The sequence below is a fragment of the Protopterus annectens genome, chromosome 5.part0, assembly GCF_019279795.1.
Source record: "Protopterus annectens isolate FY-2018-M chromosome 5.part0, PAN1.0, whole genome shotgun sequence".
Taxonomy (NCBI): Eukaryota; Metazoa; Chordata; order Ceratodontiformes; family Protopteridae; genus Protopterus; species Protopterus annectens.
The window spans coordinates 1524406867-1524431691 of NC_056735.1; the positions used below are offsets into that span (position 1 = coordinate 1524406867).

The 24825-nt window shown below is 38.2% G+C and overlaps 1 protein-coding gene across 1 annotated transcript in view; it reads left to right on the top strand.

Moving 5' to 3' along the window:
* MYO16 (myosin XVI) overlaps positions 1–24825 on the top strand; it is a 2679924-nt gene that overhangs the window by 1461434 nt on the left and 1193665 nt on the right. The window contains exon 17 of the mRNA XM_044071347.1: positions 15555–15663. Within this exon, the coding sequence (XP_043927282.1) occupies positions 15555–15663 (109 nt within the window). The remainder of the gene's footprint in view (positions 1–15554; positions 15664–24825) is intronic.

Sequence of the window (24825 nt, forward strand, 5' to 3'; positions counted from 1 at the left end):
CTGTAGTTATTAGAAAATATTTCTACTTAGCTCAGCTAGCTATCAAAAGTATGTTTTCTAGGTCCATGAATGCTATCAGACCTTTCTAGTCCCATTATTATTCAGTTTGAAGGTTACTATATTAACCAAGCAGTAATGCCCTCTATGTTGGGTATTATCAGAGAAATAGTAGCCCACTCAGAGTTTTGAGGTCCAGGGGTGTTCTGAGGCCTGGTGCCACAGATGGAGGGCCTTACTACCCCTGGATGTGCTGCTGTTTTCCTCAAAACTGCCATTCTGGAGTTCATTACTGCGCTTAGATAGTGGGCTGTCTGCTAAATTGTTTGGCATTGTTACATTACTATTTTTTATGTAAAATAGTTCCTTCTCTTAATGCTCCAAACTTGCTGTAACATATTTAATTGCTGTTGGAAGAAGTAGTTTGCATTCAGAATAGAAGTTCTGTAAGTATTTAAAGTCCAGTCACACACACACAACCACCCAATTGCACACACACTATTTTTTTTTACTTTTTTGTTTATGCTCGCTAAACAGCAAAGTTGCATTTTGCATGCTTAGGAAATGGCGAAGGCTTGCTTTTTAATGTCATGTTTCACAGCAGCTTAATATGCTGCCATGAAGTGACTGGACTTGTTTTTGAATGGGTAATGTCTACCAGTTATCACCCTGTTGGATACTGTTCATTATCCAGTAGGGTGGTGATGTACCTATAGCTTGTTATCTAAGGAGAAATAAAGCGTAAGCAATGACTTGGAGTCATTAATAGTTTTATATTGTTAGGATTTATTCATCTCTCATCACCCTTCCAAAAATGTTTTGTAGTCCATGGAGTGCTGTACTTGCTCCACACAATCTGGGATAAGGCAGTTGTTAAGCACCTTTCTGTCATCAGAAAGGAGCTTAAAAAGCTTCGATCAAACACCCTGTCAGTGGTATTAAGAACTAATCTCTAGCTACAGCATTAACTATGCTCCCCAGCCCCAACAAAAATGTATATTTCACTAAAAGCTTTCTTCAGACTTGAATGGAGTGATTACTGGCTTCTCAATGCCTTTCTTTTGAAGCTCAGTCTTTTTGGAGCTCTCAGCTTCTTACCATCATGATCCAGAAAAAAACCTAATCATGGAGAATTTTTAAAATATTACTGCTATTGACTTCAGATGTCTGCGGTGGGAGTGACGGATGCATTTAAGGTGGAGGTGGGATTACATCAAGGATCAGCTCTGAGCCCTTTCTTATTTGCAATGGTGATGGACAGGTTGACAGATGAGATCAGACAGGAGTTCCCGTGGACTATGATGTTTGCAGATGACATTGTGATCTGTAGTGAGAATAGGGAACAGGTGGAGGAGACCCTGGAGAGGTGGAAATATGCTCTAGAGAGAAGAGGAATGAAGGTCAACAGGACTAAGACAGAATATATGTGTGTGAATGAGAGGGAGGCTAGAGGAATGGTGAGGATGCAGGGAGTAGAGGTGGCGAAGGTGGATGAGTTTAAGTACTTGGGATAAACAGTTCAGAGTAATGGTGAATGTGGAAGAGAGGTGAAGAAGAGAGTACAGGCAGGATGGAGTGGGTGTAGAAGAGTGTCAGGAGTGATTTGTGACAGACGAGTACCAGTAAGAGTGAAAGGGAAGGGCTTCAAGAGGGTAGTGAGACCAGCTATGTTATATGGGCTGGAGACAGTGGCATTGACAAAAAGGCAGGAGTCAGAGCTTGATGTGGCAGAGTTGAAGATGTTAAGATTTACACTGGGTGTGACGAGGATGGACAGGATTAGGAATAAGTATATTAGAGGGTCAGCCCAGGTTGGAAAGTTTGGAGACAAAGCCAGAGAGGCAAGATTACATTGGTTTGGACATGTGCTGAGGAGGGATGCAGAGTATATTGGGAAAAAGATGCTAAGGATGAAGCTGACAGGTAACAGGAAAAGAGGAAGGCCTAAGATACGGTTTATGGATGTGGTGAGAGAGGACATGCAGGCGGTTGGTGTGACAGAGCAAGATGCAGAGGACAGGAAGAATTGGAAACCATTGATCTGCTGTGGCGACCCCTAACAGGAGCAGCCGAAAGAAGAAGAAGAAGATTCACTTCAGATGTTGACAGAATAAGAACATGCTAATTAACATGCAATCTTTTTTAAACAATATAAGCCTCTAACTTGATTTATTGTCATTATTTATAAAGTGTAAATCATCCCATTTACTTCCAAAAGTCACTAGTTTTAGGGAGGTTTAAGAGTGACACAGCTAAATCTTGAGATGAAGTCAGGGAGACCCCTGAAAACCAGTGGCCATTTGTCAGTGTTTGGTGTATTACGGCACTCTAATCTGTAAAACTCTTACTATTATTGCTTTTTTTCTCTTGCATTCTAGGAAAGTTTCTGTGTATTGTGGATTATACACTGCCATTTTTTCCACTCCTGGCACCACTGCACACTCCAAGATTGGGCACTTTTCATCCTGACACTTGTGCATCCAGCTGTTTTTTTTTATTTTTTAACCTACCTCTCTCCATGGCATATGCATTATAAAATACAGTCCATGCTCATGCAGAAGGGAGATTGCAAAGCTCCATAAACTACAGAGAACTAGGATTTGGGTCTATCTGACCTTAACTTGGTATGTTATGTGTTCTTGACCTGGATATCAAAATTCAGTCTTGTGATGAATTTCTTAACATTCATTTCTCAAACAAATAAATCCTGGGTATGACCGGAAATCTGGTCATAACCCTATGTGTGTTTTCTTATTTGTGCAGGCCATTGCTCTGGGTCCAATTTTACTCCATACATTACATTTTTTTCTTTAAATTTCCACTCAAGAGTTGTGTTATGTACCATTTCCTAAAGTAGCCCATAGAGGATGAACTCTTGACTTCATGTCTCTTAAGATTTCTGTACTAGACTAGTCTGCTGTTTCACTGCGCACTGCAGTGCTGCTTCCACTGCTGAAATAATACTTATGACTTTTCCAGTCTCAAATTATAAAAACAGAATTGTTTGAATATAATCATCATTTTTCCTTGCACAGTCCTACCTCTCAACATTTCCTGCAATACCTCTTCATGGTTATACTTCTAAGCTAATTTTCCCAACTTGACATATTCATGATAATTTTTTGTATGAGAACAAAAGTGGAATATGCATTATTTCATGTTGTTTAGTATTTAATGATTTTAAAATGAGCTTTCCATCTGCACAGTGTTCTTTTGGCTTCCTAAATTCTGATAGAGTCCCAGGATATCAACTAATAGATTGGGGATTAGACAGTGTCATGCATCCTATTCAGTGAACAGCCAAGATATCAGCAGAGTAACATTACGAATAGGCAGGATATCGGTAGAGTAACATCACGAATAGGCAAGATATTGGCAGAGTAACATCATGAATAGGCAAGATATCGGCAAAGTAACATGACGAATAGGCAAGATATTGGCATAGGAAAAGTGTTGTTCAAGTCACAGAGAGAAACACATGAGAAATACACTTTCCAAACACACCACCCAACCAACAACTAGAAGCACTAACACAACAGCACAGAAGCCTTCGGCAGGAAAATCCACATCCTGAGAAGCACAAAGTCAAAATGCCATTCTAGCACCAAGATCATTTTATTGAATGGTTCAGTATATTGGAAAAGGGGGTGGTGGAAACTCAAAAGAGCTTTGCAGGATTTGAACTGGTAATACATAAGTTAACAGATTGCTGTGGGCTCCTCTACACCAAGGCGCAGCTCATCAGAAGCTCCTGCAAAAGTCTTAATTAACCTGCATGTTAGCAGAATCTCTGGCACCATCTGGATATCTTTTATGATGTTACTGGCAGTGTTCCTTTGACGATATCTTGCCTAGTCCTCAGGTTATTCTGCTGGTATTATGACTGTTTGTTTAACAGGGCACTCAACATTGTCTGCTCGCTGACCTGCCAGTCGATATTCTGGGACTTGATCAGAATTTAGGAAGCCTTCTCTTTTTACCATGAGGGCTCAAAAGATTTGCTGGTCACAAGTTCAACCAATTTGATAAAAGCAACAATTTTCGTTCCACAGTCTTATTGACAACATAAAAATGTTCCTCTGTTTTGCAGTTTCCCCTTTATATGGATTTTTAGATTATATAGGGGAGTGATTGCTAGTGCTAAGAAGTGATTTTTTTTGTTGCTCCTAATGTCAAGATGACTTTTTAATTTTTATTTTATTTTTTTAGTGTGCAGGGTATGCCAAGTACCAGATGAGGCAGCTATGGCTCTGTATTTCTTCATCAGTCAGATCAGTCAGTGCTGTTTCAAATTTTCAGAAAATTGTAAATCCTGTAAGCCATTCTAAAACTATAGCCCAATAACGTTTAACATTTACAGTCATTTAGAAGAAAATTCAGATATGGCAATAGAAAAAGGTAATAAAAGAAAATCATATGAAACAAAGGTCATTTGTTGCTAAAAAAGCCATAATGGAGAATTATAAAAAAGGGAATACACTATGTATTGCATAGGTAGATTACAAAAAACATTTAACAGTTTCCCACATTCGTGGATAAAGAAGTGCTTACAGACATATAAAATACAACTTACATTGATCAATTACATTGCAGTGACACTGAAACAGTGGCACACCACTTTGCAATTAAGTCACGACAAAGGGCAAATTCTTATTCCAGGGATAAAAATTAAAAGATGTATGTTCCACAGTGATTCTTTGTCATCGCTGTTGTTTTGTCTTGCCCTTAACACATTTAGTTGTTTACTAAACAGACTAGGTCTTGGTTAAAATTTGGCTTGCAGAAAACAACCTTGCTTAAAGATTTCTTATCTACTTTTTGTGGATGACTTAAAACTGTATAGTTCATCAGAAGAGGAGTTGAGAGCACAAGTGCGAGGAGTTCTTTCTCAGATGATATAAGAATGTCATTTGGTCTTGACAAATGTACAAAAGCAATATTTAAAGCAGGCAAGTTGCAGTACATAGAAAATCGTAATCTAGGACAGGAATGTGATATAAAGGAACTTGAGCAGGAAGGAGTGTATAAATATTTGGGAATTGATGAAGGATCAGCAATAAAACATGAACAAATGCAAATAAAACTCGGTAAGGAATACTTCAGAAGACTAAACCTAATACCGACAGCAACCTAGACATCCAGGAATAAAATCCAGTCTATAAACCAATTTGCTCTTCCTATTTTAACTTATAGTTCTGGTGTGATTGACTGGTCCCAAAAGGTACTGGATCAGTTGGGCAGAAAAACAAGAAAAATGGCTCATGCTTATAAATTGATATATAAAAATCAGTGTCTATCAAAATTGTATATTCCATCCTTGAAATTGATTTCATGTTTAGATCTGCCATCGTGGGACTGCATGCATATCTGGTGATTGCTGACCTCATCACATCCAAACATATTGAAAGTTTTGCAACATGAGCAAAGCAAGTCTGAGATGACCTCTTCTCTTAGTTTAGCAGAAGCATTCATGTCACAGGCAAGAGCGGAAATCAAACCAGAAGTAGACAAAAATAAGGCAGCAACCAAATGCAGCAAAAAACTAAAGAAAAATATAAGGAGAAGAATCAGATGACAAGGAAAGACATGTAATTGCATGACATTTTTAAATTCAGTCATGTAAATTCACAGATGACACTGGACATGTATTGACCTATACTAAAAATCTTTATTCCAATACAGACAGATATTTTGACCTGGCAGTCCCAACTGTAAACAAATAGAGCAGTAAATTAAAAAGCCAAAGCAAGCTGGTGTTTAGTTGATATAAATAAACTGCATAACACAAGGAAGAAACTGCTCAAACTACTATGTATGGTTAGAACCCCTTTGCTTGAGGATAATTTATAAAAAGACCTCACTAAGAAAATAAAAGCAGCCATAAACTCCAGCAAAGCATTCCGTGACCTCAGGCTGGCAACTGAAGCAAAGGGTAACTATAAATCCTGCCTTAGTTATGTTAGAAAACAAACAAATACTTCACAGCTCTGCTCTAAACTTTTCCATAATGGTGTGTCCCCTTCAAACCTGAGAAAATTACTAAAATACTAACAACCAAATTTGTGGCCGACTTCTCCCCTGAACTTGTAATATTAACTGCAGTCATTCCTGAGTCAGTTTTCACCCCTCCCATCCTGAAGGCACTTTAAAAGACCAGAAGCATTTCACCTGCAGGTCCTGATAATATACTGGGCTGCCCAATAAACAGTGTCAGATATATACTTGCTGATCCCCTTTTTAAAATATTTAACCTAAGTCTACCTACAGGCTATGTCCCTGAATCCTAGCCTAAGCCTATCTACAGGCCATGTCCCTGAATCCTGGTGCACTATGATAGTGATGCCCCTCCCTTGGTTAGCTCTAACAGCCTTAGGAGTCTTGCATATGCTAAAGGGAGTAGCTTAAGAACAGGTTATGGTTCGATATGGACAGTAAACCTTAGCTTCTATCGAGAAGTTCTAAAGTTTTCATTTTAAATCCCTTCAAATCTTGAGTCTGTATTCATCCAAAGAAGCCTTATTTGGATTAGTGTTTTCATGTTATACACTTCGTTAGATCAGAAAAAAAATTATAGAGTAAAATAATGGAGAGCAGTATTAACAACCTCTTAAATCACAACATCAAACATCTGATTATGCTCACTTTACAAGCTTTGGATTGGTCATGTCTGCTAAATCTTGTAAGCTTCTCTGAAAAGGTCACACAAGCATTGGACATCAAACACACTGTCCATGCTTCCTAGCTTGATTTAACGAAGGCATTTGCACCATAACACATAATGGAATTGTAAATAAGTGTATGACATTAAACGATGTTCCATATATGCTAAGATGGGAAGAAAGTGTAGCTCAGGATCAGAATACACAGAGTTTGTGACACCACCCCAGTCAAAGAGAAGCTGATATCTGGTTTGGGTGCTCTCCTAGTTGGCATTTATTTATCTGACGTCAAAACTGATATAATTCATCTCTGGTTAACCAAATTTTCTGATGACTGGAAGCTGGGTATAGTTATCAGTTCAACCAATGATACATAATACTTATATCCTTCAAAATGAGTTAAGAAGAGTCAACATTTGGTTCAACAAAAAAGGGTTTAAATTAAAGGCCAAGAAATGCTGTATCATCCTGTTAGGGAAACAGAAATTCCTTCAGCCTACTGCATTGATAATATCCTGCTATCAAGCTGGACAGTAATTAGAGATTGGGCAGCTAGATCAATAGATCCCTTTGTTTTTTTTTTTTTTTTTTTTGATTACTGTGTTTCAGTTGTATTAGGATATCCTTCTAAGTTTCACAACAAATTGCCAAAGGCATCTCTTCTAAAGCCAAGGAAGTCATTCTTTCCTTATACTCAATGCTGGTTAGTTCCATTATATATCTTTGATGTGAATCTTAATCAACACATCAAAAAACTGAAGAAAAACACAGAGGTATATAGCAAAACAAACTCTAATATTTATCTTAATAGACACATAAAAAAAAAACTGGAAAAAACACAGAAGTACAAAACATAAACAAACTCTGGCCTTAAAAATATAAGTTACCAGGATTCACTGGAATCCTTGCCCCTGTACTCAGTGTCATAGAGGCTCTTGAGGGGGGATCTGTGCTTTGCCTACCATGCCTTCAGGGATTCTGCTTTTCTTGGCCTCCTTTCTCTTGATGAGTCAAATATATAACCAGCACTAGAGCCAGAGATCTCAACCTACACCAGGAAATATATACAACTATCACACAGCTCATCCTTCACTGGAATAGCTTCTCCTACAGGTCAAGCAATGCGATTACTTATTGTCCTTCAAACATAGCTTGGACAACTGGATGGGCACCTTTAAATTTAATCCATGATTTACAGAATTTGTCCTCAATGGAATGGGTGGTAGAGCCTAAGGGTGGTTACTGGCATGAGTCATATGTCCTCAGATTAAATTGTCTTGTGTATCCTATGATCCTGTAATAGGTATAGCTCAAAAAATAAGGCAGAATGAAATAGACATAAGATGATTAGGTTGGTAAAGAATATGATAGCAAAATCAAATCACATGGTTATTATTAAAATAGAAAGGATATAACTGAATAAAGAGAAATGTTGATGCAGAGCCATATCAAAATGAGGCAACTTAAACAATCACTTAAAGATGAAAACTTGAGTAAAGAAACAGGAAGCGTGAAATACTGCTATGAATGAGGAAGTACAGATAAGCTATGCAATGCCTTAAGTAACATAGCCAGGAGTGTTTTTATTTTAAACAATTTTATTGATTTTAAGTAAAAAAAAAAAAAAAAAAAAAAATATATATATATATATATATATATATATATATATAGACATTCACATGGTCTTTTAATACAAAAAATTTGCAATTGAAATCTAAAGGTGTTAAATGTTGAGAACCTTGAAATGGGAAGTAATATTCAAAACAGCCTAGAATTCAACTATGCAGAAGGATTAGATCTATGGTGCAAAGGAATAAATAACTGACTGTGACCCAGATTATCATTTTATCTAGTACACTTTTTATTGTTTTTCTGAAAACAACATATTATAGGCATATGCTATCTATATAGTGTGCATGCACAAAGACTAATCAAGTAGCAAATGAAACTAAGTGTTATCATTTGGATATGAATTAAATGTATGTCACAAAATATATCATTGAGAAGAACAATATAAGCTTTAGTTAGGACTGGGACTTACAAAAACAAAGTTATACAATACAAAATAAAGGAATAAAGGCAAGATTGTAATACGTTTCCTCTCTGTCCCAGTTAGCTAAAATACTGCTGATATCCTATTAAAAAGCTATATTCCTGAGGAGAGAGCAGAAAACTATCTATATTATCTCAAATGGCCACTGAGTATCTTACATGAAGACCATTCTCCTCAAGTGATGTCCTCCCTAATATCCACTCCTAAATTCTCCAGAAAGGTCCCTATATAATGGGCCATACATCCCACTCTTATCCTTTACATACAGATAACTAAATTTAGATCCCCAGATGACACAGTGGCACATGACTGACTACTTACTCTGTCACTGGAAGATCCAGTTAGGGAATTTATTAATAAATGGCTGACACTGATCCTACTGGAGAGAAAGGTGCGTAGCATGTAGCACATAGGCCAGGAAAATGCTGTCTGTTTGGCAGCTTTAATGGACTTTGTGCATGAACATGTACACTTACAGACAAGGCACAACAAGCCTTTATATCTGCAATAATGTACAATAAGTGTAAAAAGTAAACCATCCCAGAAATTAGGAACATTTTGAGAAAATACCCTGCTACCAATAAGTAGATGAATTATGGCTCTAGAAATGACTTACCATACTATGATCAAACACAGTGCAAATATTTACATGGCTTCAGATAGCAGCATGCAGGCAGTACCCATAAAGAGGAGTTTAGTAGTCAGAGTTCAGAAGTAAAACAGCTTATACGTGAACACTGAGGCACGTAATTATGACATGTAGTTTACACATGTTGCTGAGGTTATGAAACAGCAGATGGCATTCAGTAAAATTTGTGACTTAGAGTTTCTATTGAGAATAAGTGTATAAAGAGATGATGCATATTTTAAGTTGGGGATACTGTGGAGTTACCTTTTCACTGAAATTCCACATTTATTTTGCAGTAAGGAAGCAGGTGAGTTTTCATGCAAATTTAGGCAGATTGTTAAAGTTGTGACTGTTAAAGTTGTGACTAGATTAATTTGCATTAATAAAGAAGGATATAATTTAGTCAAACCAGATACAAGGATATATCATAACTGGTAACAACTTGACAGGCTGGCCTGTAACCCCAGATTGATAAAATACTCAAGAGAAGGTTCTGTTCAATGTTAGCAACTGCGAGTCAACCAAATAAATTAATGGTGTTCATTTTTCTAACTAGAATGGTCAGTCAAGCATGTTTCAGTCCAACATATTCTGAAATTAAGTATGTAACTAGATAGCTGGGTTAGCCTTGCATTTCTGGGAGAACATGATAGAATTAACAGATGTAAGAGTCCTAACATAATTAGCAAATTCATGTAAACAGTATCATTACAACTGCAGCAGGATGAAAGAACTCAGGAGCATCAACTTAAATAACAGAGTATCACGTGCTTCACAGGATCGTACAAAATACAAAGCAATTGAGTCATAAGACCATTTGCACATTTTCAGTACTCGCCTTTTGCTGTTTCCCCATTCAAAATAAGGCAAACAACATGTCAGTGCTGATGTGAATTTGTGGGTACCCATTCAATCTTCCAGGTTTAATATGAAATATGCTAGGGTCCTACTTTGTTTACCTTGATGGGAAAGTTTACTCCACAGTTGGGGAAGGCAATGACAGACCCCACAATTATGGACCAATAACAAGAAGAAAACAAATTTGTTAAAGCTCAACAAAGTTTAATCATTTTTCAGTGTGCTATTAGGTTGAGTCTTTTAATAGAGCATACATTTTGTCCTCTACAAAACAGCAATGGTAGGAGGCTAAAACAGTTTTAAAAGCTTCAGAATGTCATACCTCTGTTTGGTATGTTACAGTGCAAAGTGCATTACAGCTTTTAAAGTTGTTACAGAATTAGATACACGACATATCTGGCCATTGTAAGGCCAAGTTAAACATGTTACTGCTTTAACAACTGTAAAGGTCTTTGTGCTCCTACAGCATCTTTCTTATTTTTCTGCTATGGCTTTTAGTACATCAGAACAGCTAAATATTTTGTGAACTACAAAGACTTGTGCAGTACTAGGTATTTGACAGATTTTGGATCTGTAACATTTGGATCCACATTTTTCACTCACTTTGTCACTCACTCACTATGTCCCCCTCTTTCTGTCTCTCTGTATAACTGGTAGTACATGGTGCAGGTAATGCTGCATGTAATTCAAACAATTTTGGGCCAGTCATACATGTAATCCTTACTGAACTGTTAGTTAGTGCTCCACATCCTGGCCTGCTCTTCCAGCAACTTCAGAGTCCCAAGTATTTATTGCATATCCTGCTTGGGCCAATTGTGGAACCCAAGGGCATTGTGGAGGTCCTGGCTGTCCACATTCTTTCATTTTTTTTTCTTTTATTGTTATGCCATACCCACTTTCCCTGCCCCCTGCCCTATGTTCACTGATCACGTCCAAGGGCTACTCCTCTCACTGGGCCACACCTCCTATTAGGGAGCATCATCAGTGATTGCCCTCATTCCTAAGATGGTCCCATCTTTCCCTCCATGCCAGTGCTTCAAACGCCCAAGACACTAATCAAATTCAGGTTGTCTGGAATGTAGTTTGGGCTATATCTCTCTGAACCATGACACTGATTTATGATCAGGTTTTTTTGTTAATAACTAACAATGTTACATGTTCTTAAAATGGATGTTAAGAATCACTTCTGGAATTTTACTTCATTCCACCTTTGAAGTGACTTTCTTGACATTTATTTGTCGACTGCATAAACACATGGTTACAATCAGAGAGGTGATCAAAATCTGTTATTATATGCATCTTGACAGCATTAACACAAGCATGGTCTCTAGGAAGATTAGCGTGGCAAAGATGATTTCAACAGGATCTGCAGAGAGGTTCAGTATAATTAGCTTAATATTATTTCAACAGGATCTGCAGAGAGGTTTAGTATAATTAGCTTAATAAAGTCAGATCATGAGCAGGATCAAATGAATCAGGAGGTTATCAAATGCATAGAGTAAAGAAATCCCAACATAATTAATTCAGAGGAACCCATAGCTGAAATAAGCATGTCAACAAACTGTAGCAGGATTAACAAAATCAAGAGTCCCACCAATATAAAGAGAATCAGGGGTCCCTGGCAGGATTAGTTGAGACTTTGGAGCATGAGTAGTAATAAGGGAGTTGTGATACACAGGATTACTGAAGGATTTGAGGCACCATGTAACAGTTAATATGAATGAGGAGGGCAAAATTAGAATCAGAGGAACCACAGCCAACTAATACAGAGAGTCAGGGGTTGTTTATGACAGAAGAATGCCAAGGAAGCTGAAAAGTTAGGTGTACAAATCATTGGTGCTACACGTACTACTCTCTGGCACAGAAACTTCAGGTGTACACATTAATGTTAGTAAAGAGAATATCTGCTCCTCCAGGGCTTCATATTGGCTTTCAGATGTGGAAGTTCATGGCACAGTTATTGAAATAATGATGCCTTGTTTCCTGACAAGAAGTTTTCTTTCATTTCTTTTTCTTCTATGGAGTCTATTTTGTAGTCCAGTCTGTGCCTATATCTTTCCAGTATCGCTGGGATTTTAATTCTATAAGGTAACTCTGTAGTTTTGAGTTCTCATGGGAGGAACATTATAAGTGGAGACCATCTAAGGCATTTCTATGGTTTATCAGATTCAGCCCTGCAATTTTCTGGTCTGCTTTGAAAAAGCATTCCATGAAAATAGGCTTACTAGATGAATTAAGTAAAAAATGCCTAAATCATTCTCAGTACTTATAATATTTTATTATCAATCCACAGTAATGAGAGTAAGCTGCTGGTCAAATATCCATGTAGTCTCAGATGACCCACTGCTACAGGGACAGGCTAATTAAAGGAAGTGAAGGTGCTCCATAGGTTCATAGGTAAATGCTGGGCTAGTTGTCCTTGTGGGCCATTTTAAGCCTAGCCAACTTCCCTTGATGAGAATCAAGCCCTACACTTCTGAGTAAAATTAATAAAAATGGTAATGTTGACCAAACAGCCAGGCTTCTGGAGTGGCCTCAGTGTCAGCAATAGATATATGTACTCTCAAAGGTTAAAATTTTCTCTAAAGGACCAGCCACAATGAAAAGTTTAAATATATTTAATAATAATAAAAGAACATGAAAATATTAAATATCTATTTACAGTAAACACCAGAGTTTCAATCACAGGAAATATTAAAAATAGCACAGTTACAAAAAAAATACTCAAGTATTCTCACTATAGTTTCCTGACAGATCTAGAGAATTACTGTTCCTACTTACATAATAGAGTAAGGCAAGATGAAGTAGGTGAGGGTCCTTCTGTGTCAGGTTCCAAGAAACAGACTTCCCCCAGACTTCCGTCTCACCTAATATTAAAACATTATTTCTGTACAGAATGACATCACATACATCTGGTTATCTGACTTCTGGTTTCCATGCAACCCCTCCCCCCATTGCTAGAAACTGCCAGGACGTAGCACCCACATGTCAATAATACACACACAAGAGCATTGCTGAGGTCTGGTGGAGCATCTAGAAGTCATAAAACAATCAAAAACGTCTACTCCTCCTATAGAGACTAACAAACCATGCTTCTTACAGACATTGCTTCTCTGGCTTCATTCAAAACTGTGAGATAACATCTTTATAGCCTAGGCCCAGTAATTTAATTTTCTTACTATTTCTCAAAGTAAGGTGGATTGAGATTAACTTCTTCTCTTCCAGTATCCTCTGTTACAATATATAGATTTAAATAGTTACAATAATGCATGTACATTTCTTTTCTGCCCAGCAGGGCACACTGTTGATACATTTTTTAACACAAGCAGCTTTACAAATACATTTTTCAACACAGGCATCTGTACAAATGTGTTTGATATACAAATGACATATAATTATTTACAGACTTCCAGCTAGCTGTGCTGGCATATGTTACACATCCACTGCTCTACTTCTCCTGGCATACCTGGCAATACCTCCACATTGTCACAGATGATATCAAAACTGTTGTTTTCTCAGATATTAATTGAAGCAGTTTGCCTTTCCAGGCACTGCAGTAAATACATTTCAGGAAAACCAAATAATGATTACAGCATTGATGCAAAAACAACTTAGCCTGGTTCATTGGTTCATTGGTTCATTGGTTCATTGGTTAGTACTAGGCTAATTGCCCTTGTGAGCCATTTTAAGCCTAGCCAGTTATCCCCTGTGAGATTCAAACCCTGTACCTTGTGTTTTTAAGGCAAACACCTTAACCATTAGGCCACCCCTGGTAAGGTAGTGAAGCCAAGATGTGTGAAGATTGATGTACTGTCACAGCTTAACATTTCTGTGTGGCTCCCTGTTTATTATCTGAGTCCCCACATGGCATATTATCTGTAATCAGTGGGATTTCTTTCTGGATGTATAACAAATAGAAATGTAAAACATATTTTGTTGCACAATTTACTGGTATTTTCCATCTCATTTTAATGTTTTATTGCAGTGTTGGTGTTTTCCCTTAAGTGTATACGTAGTGTGTACATGAGTAAGCCTGTACTTGTGATGGACTTGAGCTCCTATCCACAACTGTACCTTGCATTGAATCCCTTCCATATAAGGGTAGAATCTGACTGCCAGTGCTCCTAAGATGCAGTACTAGCAATGAATGTCTGGCTGAAATCCACTTCTTACTAGGCAATCAACATCAGTGAGCCTATTTATCTTTGTTTACTGGACACACCTGACTGGGATAAAACTCTTTTTCAGATGAGGCTCAGGAAGAAAAGCTTCACATTTAACAATGGTTTTGATGCCTACATTAAATACAGTTACATGATATCGTAAGAAATACAAAATATAGGTAACTGTGTTATGTATGTACATACATAAGAGAAAAACATCTCACAATAGCTTACATAAAGATTTAGGAAGAGAGCTTGTATATAACATGCGTAGGTATATACAGTGCTGAGCAGTCATTAGAAATAGTCACACATTTTCGTACAACAAAGGTAGATATAAAACTGCAAAATATACTGAATTATTGCCTGAGATTTCTAACAACTAAAATAATGAAAAGCAGAGGCAGCTTAACTATGGAAATATTAGAAAGAGTGAAAGTGGCTGATAATGAAATCTATTATGGCATGTTAGTAGTAGAGCAACTGTGAAAGTATAGTTACATTCAAGAGTGAGAATTGAACTAATTATCCAAGTGAGAAGGGATGGGGCTACTTGGACTGTTATAAGGAGTGTTAGTTTTGGACAGGTGAGAAAACAGTGTGATGAAACTTCCACGACAGGGGGGGGGGGGTGGCAGTGAGACAGTGGTTAATCTAATTAGAGAGAGGAAGAGATTGAGTCTTCTCAGCTTACAGACTGTGATTGATATACTTTTATGTAAAGAAAGCTTACCCATTGCTCAGACATTTCATTTTTTTCCAGTACAATTAGAGCTGAACTTGCATTTTAATGGCACAGAATTGGGCTAATCCCTGAGATTGTTCATCAGATCAGTCATTGTTACCCTTCCAACTTAATTAGAAGGCTGCACAAGTCTTTCCTGCTCTGACAAGTGTTTTAACAAAGCATATCAAAATAAGATACCATAATCTAAATGGGGATATAGCATTCTCTTCATTCAAATGAAAACATTCTCCTAGAGTCTGACTACTAAGCTTCTCAAACACCAAATACCTTTACAAAGGAGTTGCATTGCAATCCCGAGTCTTTAAAGCACCAGCATGAAGTGTTTGCTTTCTGTTGTAGCTTTCCAATTACATTTTCTAACTTTAGAAACTAAGATGAAGGAAGGCAGAGCAGAATTCAAGTCACATGTTAGGTTATGACTAGTAATAACATTTTCTTTAAATTTCAGGTACTTAAATCAGTCTATTCAAGATGAATCAACAGCCATTTACTCATGGAATAAAGAGAAGTTCTCCCTCCTTAAACAAGCCTTTAGGGCATTTGGATTTAACTGCTTGGTAAGTTCTTTGAATGTTTTACTCTTATTCACCTTAAAGTCTCTTTGAATGCAATGTAAAATCCTGCAATGGTGCTTAATGCTACCTCTCTATTTGCAAGTCTCTGCCCTGCTAGTGCATTTGTAAAGGAAAGTGTTGAATACTAGGCTGGGTTTCTCATAATATTGCCCTGAAGCAGAGTTCTCTTAAAAAGGTAAATAAGTATTTACCCTGATTTTGTGACTGTGAAAAACTGTGTTGTAAACACAATGTTTCCATGGAACATTTTCCTCTTTCATTGCATACTATACTTTGCGATTAACTTAGCTACTTGTTAACTTGCAAGTGAACTGGTCCTTCAGACAGTTTCAGCCATGACCAGGGCCACCAAAGTAAAAATTAAATGTTATATATATATATATATATATATATATATATATATATATATATATATATATATATATATATATAAATATATATGTAAAATCATCTTATGTTACTATATATAAATATATAAGAATCATCTAATGATCTAATGTTACGTTGAGATTCACTTTTGTTGACAAACAACTAAAACATAATTCACACTGCATCAAATACTACTCATGTGACACGAAACAAAATATAATAAGCATTTTTGCAGGGGTGGGGGGTGCTGCCCCCCTTATACCTTATGCTAATTATATATGCTAACTCCAATTTTGCATAAAATTGGGGAAACAAAATAAGCATAGTCGACACACACACACACACACACACACACACACACACATATAGATACATATATAGATATACGTATATAGATATAGATAGAATTATACTGTCTCCTCCTTCAACTCTTTCTGTGCAGAAGGGTGCCCTGGAGGACTGGTACAATTTTATACAAGTTTTATTTAAAGCCATTCAATCCTTTCAGCCTTGCCTTCCTTCTTGTACGTCTTTAAAGAAAGGGAACCTGTTCTCCCTCAGAAGAAGACATTCTGCCTGGAACATGCCTTTTACTTATCTTCTTATATTCTTTGTGCATCAGGATCAGAAGGTACCTTTTTCTGGGTTCTTCAAATGAAAACATTGTTTTGGGGGATACTATCTCCAAGATGAAGGAGTCCATCAATTGTGAAGGTAGGGAAATGTCATAATCACAAAAAAAGTACTACTGGCTTGTCAATGTGGATTACACTAATCTAGATGCCATCCCTCCTGTATTAGGGACCTTAGAGGATTCCTTTATTTCTTCTTCTATCTCACCAAAATCCCAAGCCCCTGGACTTAAAAAAAAATGAGAGATCTTACTGGGTACCTAGTATGCATTTCTATGTAAGAACCCTGTTGCAGACCCTGATACTATCTCTTTGGATGGGAGAGAAATTTCAAGGCTTTTTCATCTGCCAATATTTTCCAGAATGTTAAAGACAACTGCAGCACTGACAGATTTGGAAAGAAAGTTAATGCATCTTCTACTCTGGCATTTAGGGCAATTAACTGCCAAATAGTCGTGTTCAAATATATAGTGTCTATTTTGCCAATATGGATCAATCTGTATCTTGCCATCTGAATTCAAAGGCTAAATCTAATTTCCCTGACATGTTATAATCTGCTTTCTGAGTCACTAAGCATTCTATTAAGTCTGCATTTTATGCACCTTGGTGCTGTTTCTTGGGTGGCTGCTACTGGAACTGTAATGTATAGAATTACATGAGTCAGACATCAAATCATTCTTGATGATATAAAGGTGCAAATTTAAATACACTGTTGACAAAGATCTTTGTTTTGGTAACTCTTCAACTGAAGTTCTTAAAAAATGGAATAAGGGGAAAACTGATGCAAGGAGTCAAACAACTCTTTCTTTCCCCCATGTGTAAAAATCAAAGGAATTACCCTTTCTTCCTCTATACCTTTATTTAGAAAGCAATTTAAACAGCAAAAGACTGCTGAATAACAATGTAGGAAAATAAAATACCAAGGATGTTCTAAAAAGAAAATTGACCCTTCATTCAAAAGAGAAACCAGTGACTGTGACCCTCTCCTTCCCTTCCCATTCCAGACTTCCCTTCTAGACCGCAGGTAATCCATTTTACTTCTTTGATTTCCAAATACAGAGAACATCAAATGCTTAGGATCTAAACATAATCTAAGATGATTAAAAACTACTTTGGGCTTTCCCTCCCTTTCAAGCAGGGATCCCTCAACTTCCAAACAAACAGATTCATCTATTCCCTCACATTATTTCATCATTTTTATCCCACTGAGTAATAGAGATTGTTCTCTCATTACTATAAGGGAAATAATTTTATTCAAGGATGTTTCTACTCCCCAGAAAAGAACACACATGAAGGCCTATGTTTGTACTTTTCAAAGCTGAACACCTTCTTTATAGTGCTTACCTTATAAATCCTCTTTCTTCTGCTATTTCCCAATGTTTTTCTGCTCACTCAAGATCTCAGAGATGCATCTTGTGCATTTCATCCTCAAAAATCACAGGTCTTTTTTTTTTTTAATTCTTTGCTTTGGGATTGCAATTTCAGTTTATATATTTGCCTTTGGGGTCTTCCTGCCTCCCTAAGAGTCTTTGCAAAATGCTTTGCCCTAATCATAGCTTTCTGCAGATGCCAAAGTATCCATATTTATCCCTATTTGGATAATTGCCTCATTACAGCTCCTTCTGTCCAAGACATTCCTTTTAACATCACTATTGATCTTTTCAGCTACCTGGACTTCAAACCAAACCTAAACAAGTCATGTCTAATCTCTTCACACAGTTTAATTTTTCTGAGATGTCCTCTAGCCATCTCTCTGTTGACAGCCTTCCTAACTCCAGAAAAGGTGTCCTCTTACCTTCTCCATTTCTTACATCTGTCTCATTAACACAAATATACAGCAAAATAATATCTCAGTATCCTGGATTACATAGTCTCATCCATTCTGAATGCTTCCATTTGTTAGGCTGCATATGCAGACAGTTCAGTGCTACATCAAGTCTTTTGGGCACAGCACTGTCATCTTTTAACCTTCCCAATTTCTGTTCATTATTTTTGTCACTATAGCACTTCTCTGTTAGGCCAATCAAGCATTATTGAATTCAGGCTTCCCCACAACTCACGAGTCAATCACTACAGATACTTCAGAATTCACATGGGAAGGTAGTACTTCAAAGTGTGAAGGTCCATGGTATGTGGGAACCTCGTTTCTGATGAAAACAGGTAAATCTCAAAGAAGTGATGGCCCTTAGAAAAGATCTTAAAGTTCTAAATCAGCTGTGTATGCCTGTATCCCTGCTAGAGATTACAAACAACATCAATGTGATATGCTTTATAAAAAAAACAAAAAAACAAAAAAACAAGAGAGATTAATACTCTATCCACTTTGTAGACTAGCCATAATTGCCTGGGAAATAGCAAAAGAGCACAGCCTAACTCTTCAGGCAACATACATTCTGCCAGAAAAGAATGCAATAGCAAAGTCTCTGAGCCTGTTCAGGATAGACCCTCATAAATGGCTGTAACACTTAGAGGTTTATTAGGACATTGTCCGCCTGTGGGGAACTCCTCAAGTATATCTCTTTGCCTTCAGTATCAATAGACAAATCAGTTCTGTTCAAAGACACCTTGCAAAAATGGAAATGAATACTTTCCTTTTCCATGAACATGAATGTTTCTTTATGCTTCCTTCTTTCCTCTGATTCCCAAAGTTCTTCTAAAGATCAAGAAGGACTTGCCGCAGATGCTACTGGTCGTTCCTTTTTGGCCTAGACGATATTGATTCATCCCTCTTATGGACCTAGCCAGAGGCAATTACCAAAAAAGTGCATCAAGAGTAGACTTGCTCACAAAGTGCAAGGGGTTCCTGATCCACCACATAGAAAATCTCTTTCTAATTGTAGAGATGATAGGTTTTTGATACAATCTATGCACTTTTTTTCAGAGAACTTGCAACTGGTATTAAAGGAGACTAGAAAACCTGTTGCTAGGTAATCATACTTAAATAAAGGTAAAATATTTAAATGTTGCCATAACAGAGAACAAAATCCATCCCAAAGTGGTGGGCTGATCTGGGTATTCAGTACCTGTATGAACTGCTTGACTTAGGCTTTATGTATACATCAGTAAAAGTACACTGTTAGGCCATTTCTGCTTCTTTACCTCTGGATCCCCTCCTTTATTCCTAATTTCCTGACAAATAATTTTTGAAAAGGGTTATTGCATATTAGACCACATAGACAACAAGTGGCATCTTGTTAAGATACACATTTTGTAATGGAGAAGTTATCACTTCCTTCATTTGTACATAAAACCAGTTCTTCCTTAAAATGTCTCACACTTTCTGTTCAACTGTTCCAGTACCACTAATTAAACATGGATTGTCTACTGCCTGAAAGGAACTATTTTTGATGGTTGACTTTGAAATAAAACTAGATCAGCTTATCATCTTTCTGATCCGCCACATCTTGGTCACACATGGATGGCCTTTCTGCATGCAGCTCTTTCACTTTTGGTGGAGGCAATATTTAGTTTTCACCATGCAGAGACCCAAAGCAGCACCTATCATTTGACCAAATTGGGGTGAGAATTGGCTGTCCTATTGATGTAAATGTTCCATTTGTCCTCCTCCTTTTCTAATGACAGAATAGTTAAAGCCAATAACAAATGACTCCTACTGTCTAATTTTATGGATGACTGCAAGCTAGGAGGAGTCATTGAATCCCCAAATGACTCAGCTATTCTGTAGGAAGGCTTGTCTCAAATAAATAATTGGTGTCAAAATCATGGTCTGAAACTAAATGCCAAAAAAATGCATTATAGATTCATAGGTTTATAGGTAGGTACTAGGCTATCAGCCCTGGGGCCTATATATGCCTAGCCAAAAAGGTTCCTTGGCTTTCACCACCCAAGAAAATTATTTCCTGTGCCCCTGTCAAGCAGTGCCACAGAAGTGATCCCCGGGGTAAAGTTTTTATTTCCCATCCAGTCGTCAAGATTTTTCTTAAAGAGGGCCAATGAGGAGCTTTGCTTGACATGAATGGGTAGTTTGTTCCAGAGTATTGGAAGTCTCTGGGCCAGGAATCTATCCGTCCAGCATGTTCTCTTTATTGTGGCAACAAGGTTTCGGTCCCTGGAGTGTATGGTTCAGAGAAATTGGGATTTCTTTCAGTGTAGCATGTCCAACAGCTGTGGGTTTGACATAGCTTTATATGTTAGGCAGAGATCATATCTGAGTAGGTAATATGCGACAGAGTAGAGCTGGAGTTTTTTTATATGGTCTGTGTATGGCATCTGTTTGAGGCTGGTAATCCTCTTAGTGAGGTATTTCTGTGGCCTTTCCAATTGTTGTAGATGTCTTGTAAGATACATGCCAAATGGGGCATTTACTCTATAATGGGTCTGATGAGGGATGAGTAGAGAGGAACAATGACCTTTTTTTTTCTAGAGGAGAACCCTTTTGTGATGAGGGGTGCCACATAGAAGGATTTTCTGACTACTGTGGTGATGTGGTTATCAAAGGAGAGACTACTGTCCATCTGTGTCCTGAGGTCTCTTAGCTACCACCTATGTGGTAGTTCATGGGTACCGAGTTTTTCCCAAAGGGGATGACAATGCACTTCTTGGCACTGAGCTTGAGGCCATGACTTTGACACCAAGCATCTATCTCTGTGAGGCCCTTTTGTAGAATGTCTACATCATTAGGTGATTCTATTATGGCTCCCAGTTTGCAGTCATCTGTGAACTTTGTTAGCCAAAGATCTTCTGTGTTGGCCTGCACTTCAGAGAAGTAGATGCCGAACAGGAGAGGACCCAGGACCAAACTCTGTTGTACTCCACTCATCACTGGTCTGAAGTTGGACTTGGAGTTGGCTACTTTTACTGTGTGGGTTCTGTCAATGAGTCAGTTGGCCACCCATCTTGTGACATAGAGATTTATGCCCAGTTTAGTGAGTTTATCTATAAACCCAGAGTGGGGGATGGTATTGAAAGCCTTGGCAAGGTCAAGATAGGCTGTTTGCACTAACTTGCCCACGTCTACGGCTCTAATGACTGCTTCAAAGAAGTCGGTCAGGTTTAGTAGACATGATCTACCTTTTACAAACCCAAACTGAGTGGGGTCCATGGTTTGGAGGTTTCCTATGTCTTTGTTTATAAGCTCCAAGATGATACATTCCATGGCCTTGCAGACTAGACTCATCAGGCTAATGGGGCAGTAGTTTCCAGGGTCTGTGGTGGCACCCCCTTTGTGGAGTGGAATACCATCGCTGTGTGCCAATCAGTAGGCACATAGCCTGAGGTGAGGCTATGACTGAACATGGTACTTAGGTGGGCTGCCAGTTCATTCTGTAGTTTGTGCAGTACACAGCCTGGGATGTTGTCTGGTCTCATAGATGCTATGTTCTTGGCTTTGGAGAGTGCGGTCTTTACTTGTCCATCCATGATTACAGAGGCTTTGCATTCTTCCGGTATTAAGATGGACCCTTTGGAGGGTGAGAGGGGGGGGTAAAGTTATCATTGAACCTATCTGCCAGGATGTTGGCAATATTGGTTGGTTCTGTATATTTAGTGCCATTGTGCTGTAGCTCAGAGCAGATCTGAGTGTTGCCATTGAGATTCTTGACATAGCTGTAGAATTCTTTGTGGTTGTCTTTGGAATCAGTGGCAATTTTATTTTTATAACTGGCTTTGGAGAATTTTATGAGGGATCTCAGCTTCTTCCTGAGGCTGACCAGGGAGTTCCTCCAATCTTGGTATTTTACTCTTTTTTGCAACAGCTTATTCCTAATGTAGTAGAGTTTGTTTATGGCTTGAGATCACCAGATTGGCTTCCTTGTTTTTGGAGGATAGCATCTTGGTTCTTTTGGGGATGACACGATCCATGGACTCGTGTATGTGCTTATACAGTGCATTTGTGTAAGATTCAGCATTCGTACCTCTATTTTCTGTCTGCATGAGTGTTGTGAAGTTTGCCACTTCTGTCTTAAGAAGCATGAAGTTGGCTTTGGAGTAGTTTTTGAGGGTGATTTCCTTAATGGGTGGTGGGGGTGGGATATGGATGTTATGGTGATTAGCTTGTGGTCGGATCTGACCAGCCAGAAGATGACCTCTGGTGTGGAACACTGGTTACCCATATTGGTAATGACCAGGTCCGGAATATTGCTGCCCGTGGTGTGGGTGTGGACAAGCTGATCCAAGGCATTGGAATTTATGAATTCCAGAAAACGTTGAGCGAATGAGTTGGTACATGAGTAGTTTTTCCCAGTTGATGGTGGGGTAGTTGAAATCGCCCATAATTAATGTATTGGGTTGTACCTTAATATTTTTCAGTATCTTAAGAAATGAAAAGTGGGAATCCTGGGGTGTGGTGGGAGATCTGTAACAAGCTACAATCTGGATTGCAGTCTTGCCCAGTGTTAGTTGCACTTGGATAATGTCAGATGCATTATGTTAAGCAAATAGCCTGGAGGTGTGCATATCTTTAATGAATATGGACACGCCTCCACCTTTAGTGTTTTAGTCCAGGTTAGGTGGCCGAAAGGTGTGGTATGAATTATAGCCTGGTAATGCAGGGGTGCTCTCTGGAGCCTTGAACCAAGTCTCAGTCATTGCACAGATGTCGATGTTCACCATTTTAAGGAGTGCCTCGAGTGAGTGCATTTTGAGGTTTAGACTTCTAGCATTGAGTAGCATTACACTCAGAGTTTGCTTCCTTGTACCTGTTAGAGTGATGAATTTAGCATTTGAACCTTGCCTAAAAAAGGCACTATAGGGGTGCCAAGAGCCTTAGCCAGTATCCAGAATCCCAGGGGTGACAGGTGCAGGCTATCTCTGGCAAAGCATCGTGGTCTGTCAACCATGTCATAACAGGCAGACAGATACTGGATCCCCTTATAATGACACCAGAAGCTTAGCCAATTGTTGAAGTCAATCATTTTGTCATTGTACTGTGGTATCATTCTGGGTGATGGCAGGATGCTACTCAGGGTTAGGGTCATACCTGCCTGGACTACAAGATCTGAGAGCTCCTCGATGTCTCTTTTCATGTCATCCATGGAGGTACGTCTCAGGTCATTCACACCAACATGGACAATGACAGAGTCATATTTGTACTTGTTGTGGAGTGACCTGAGTGCATGTGTTATGTGGCAGATCCTGGCACCTGACAGGCAGCTGACAGTAACTTTATTGTCTCCTTTGGGAAATGATTTACCCCAGTCAACTACCACATTGACATTATGTGAATAAGATTTGACTCAGTTGTTCGGGATTTGGAACTTATGAGGACAGTAACCTAATTTTTGACCAATGTGTGTCTCTTGTAAGAAAGTCCTTTAATATTGCACAGCTTATATCCAAGGGGATTGTCTCTAGATCTAGGGATGTCACTGTCACCCTTTCCTCAGCCCTTATTAGTTCAGTCATTAAATATAATGTCCCCTTTAGCATGTATCTATCCAGTCACATGCAACAACTGGAATACCCACAAAGATACCTTACTAAAAGGATTCAGGGCCAAAACATGTCCTACATGGACTGACTCAAAGCCCTGTCACTATACTCAGTATCCTACAGACTCCTTAGAGGTGGCCCGTGTCTGGCATACAAGGCATCCTCTGTCCAGTTACTCATGGATTTACTGTACATCAGCAAGTCAAATGGCATAAGAATTACCTGGTCTAGGGATCTAAACCTCTTCTGCAACATCAGTAGAACAGTTTGTAGGGACAGGTATATATCACAGAGGATACAGCTGATATGGAACAGACTCCCCATCCACATAAAACAAAGGCCATCATTGTACATTTTTGAGCACAATATATAAATCTGTGAATGGGAACAAAAAATTTTCACCAGGACTGTCTGCTTTACTACTGATGGACAGATGCAGCCCCAAAATGCTTTATAACATGCACGGGTCCCCTTATATTATCTATGGTATGATTCTAATTGTTCTCATTAGGAGTAATATATAATTATAGATGATGAGATGGACATGATCAGTCTATGATCAAATGGAATAGGTTATTTCAAGCACAAAAAAAGGAAATTGCCTGCAAGGGTAGCACTTACCTATTAACCTTTTTATTTTCTTGTTGTAAATATTTTTGCATTTCTTTCTTATTTCTTTCTCGTTGATGTCCACTCCATGCATTTCTAGAATTTGAGCCACGTTTCTCTTCATCTCCTGGTTCTTCTGCTAGAT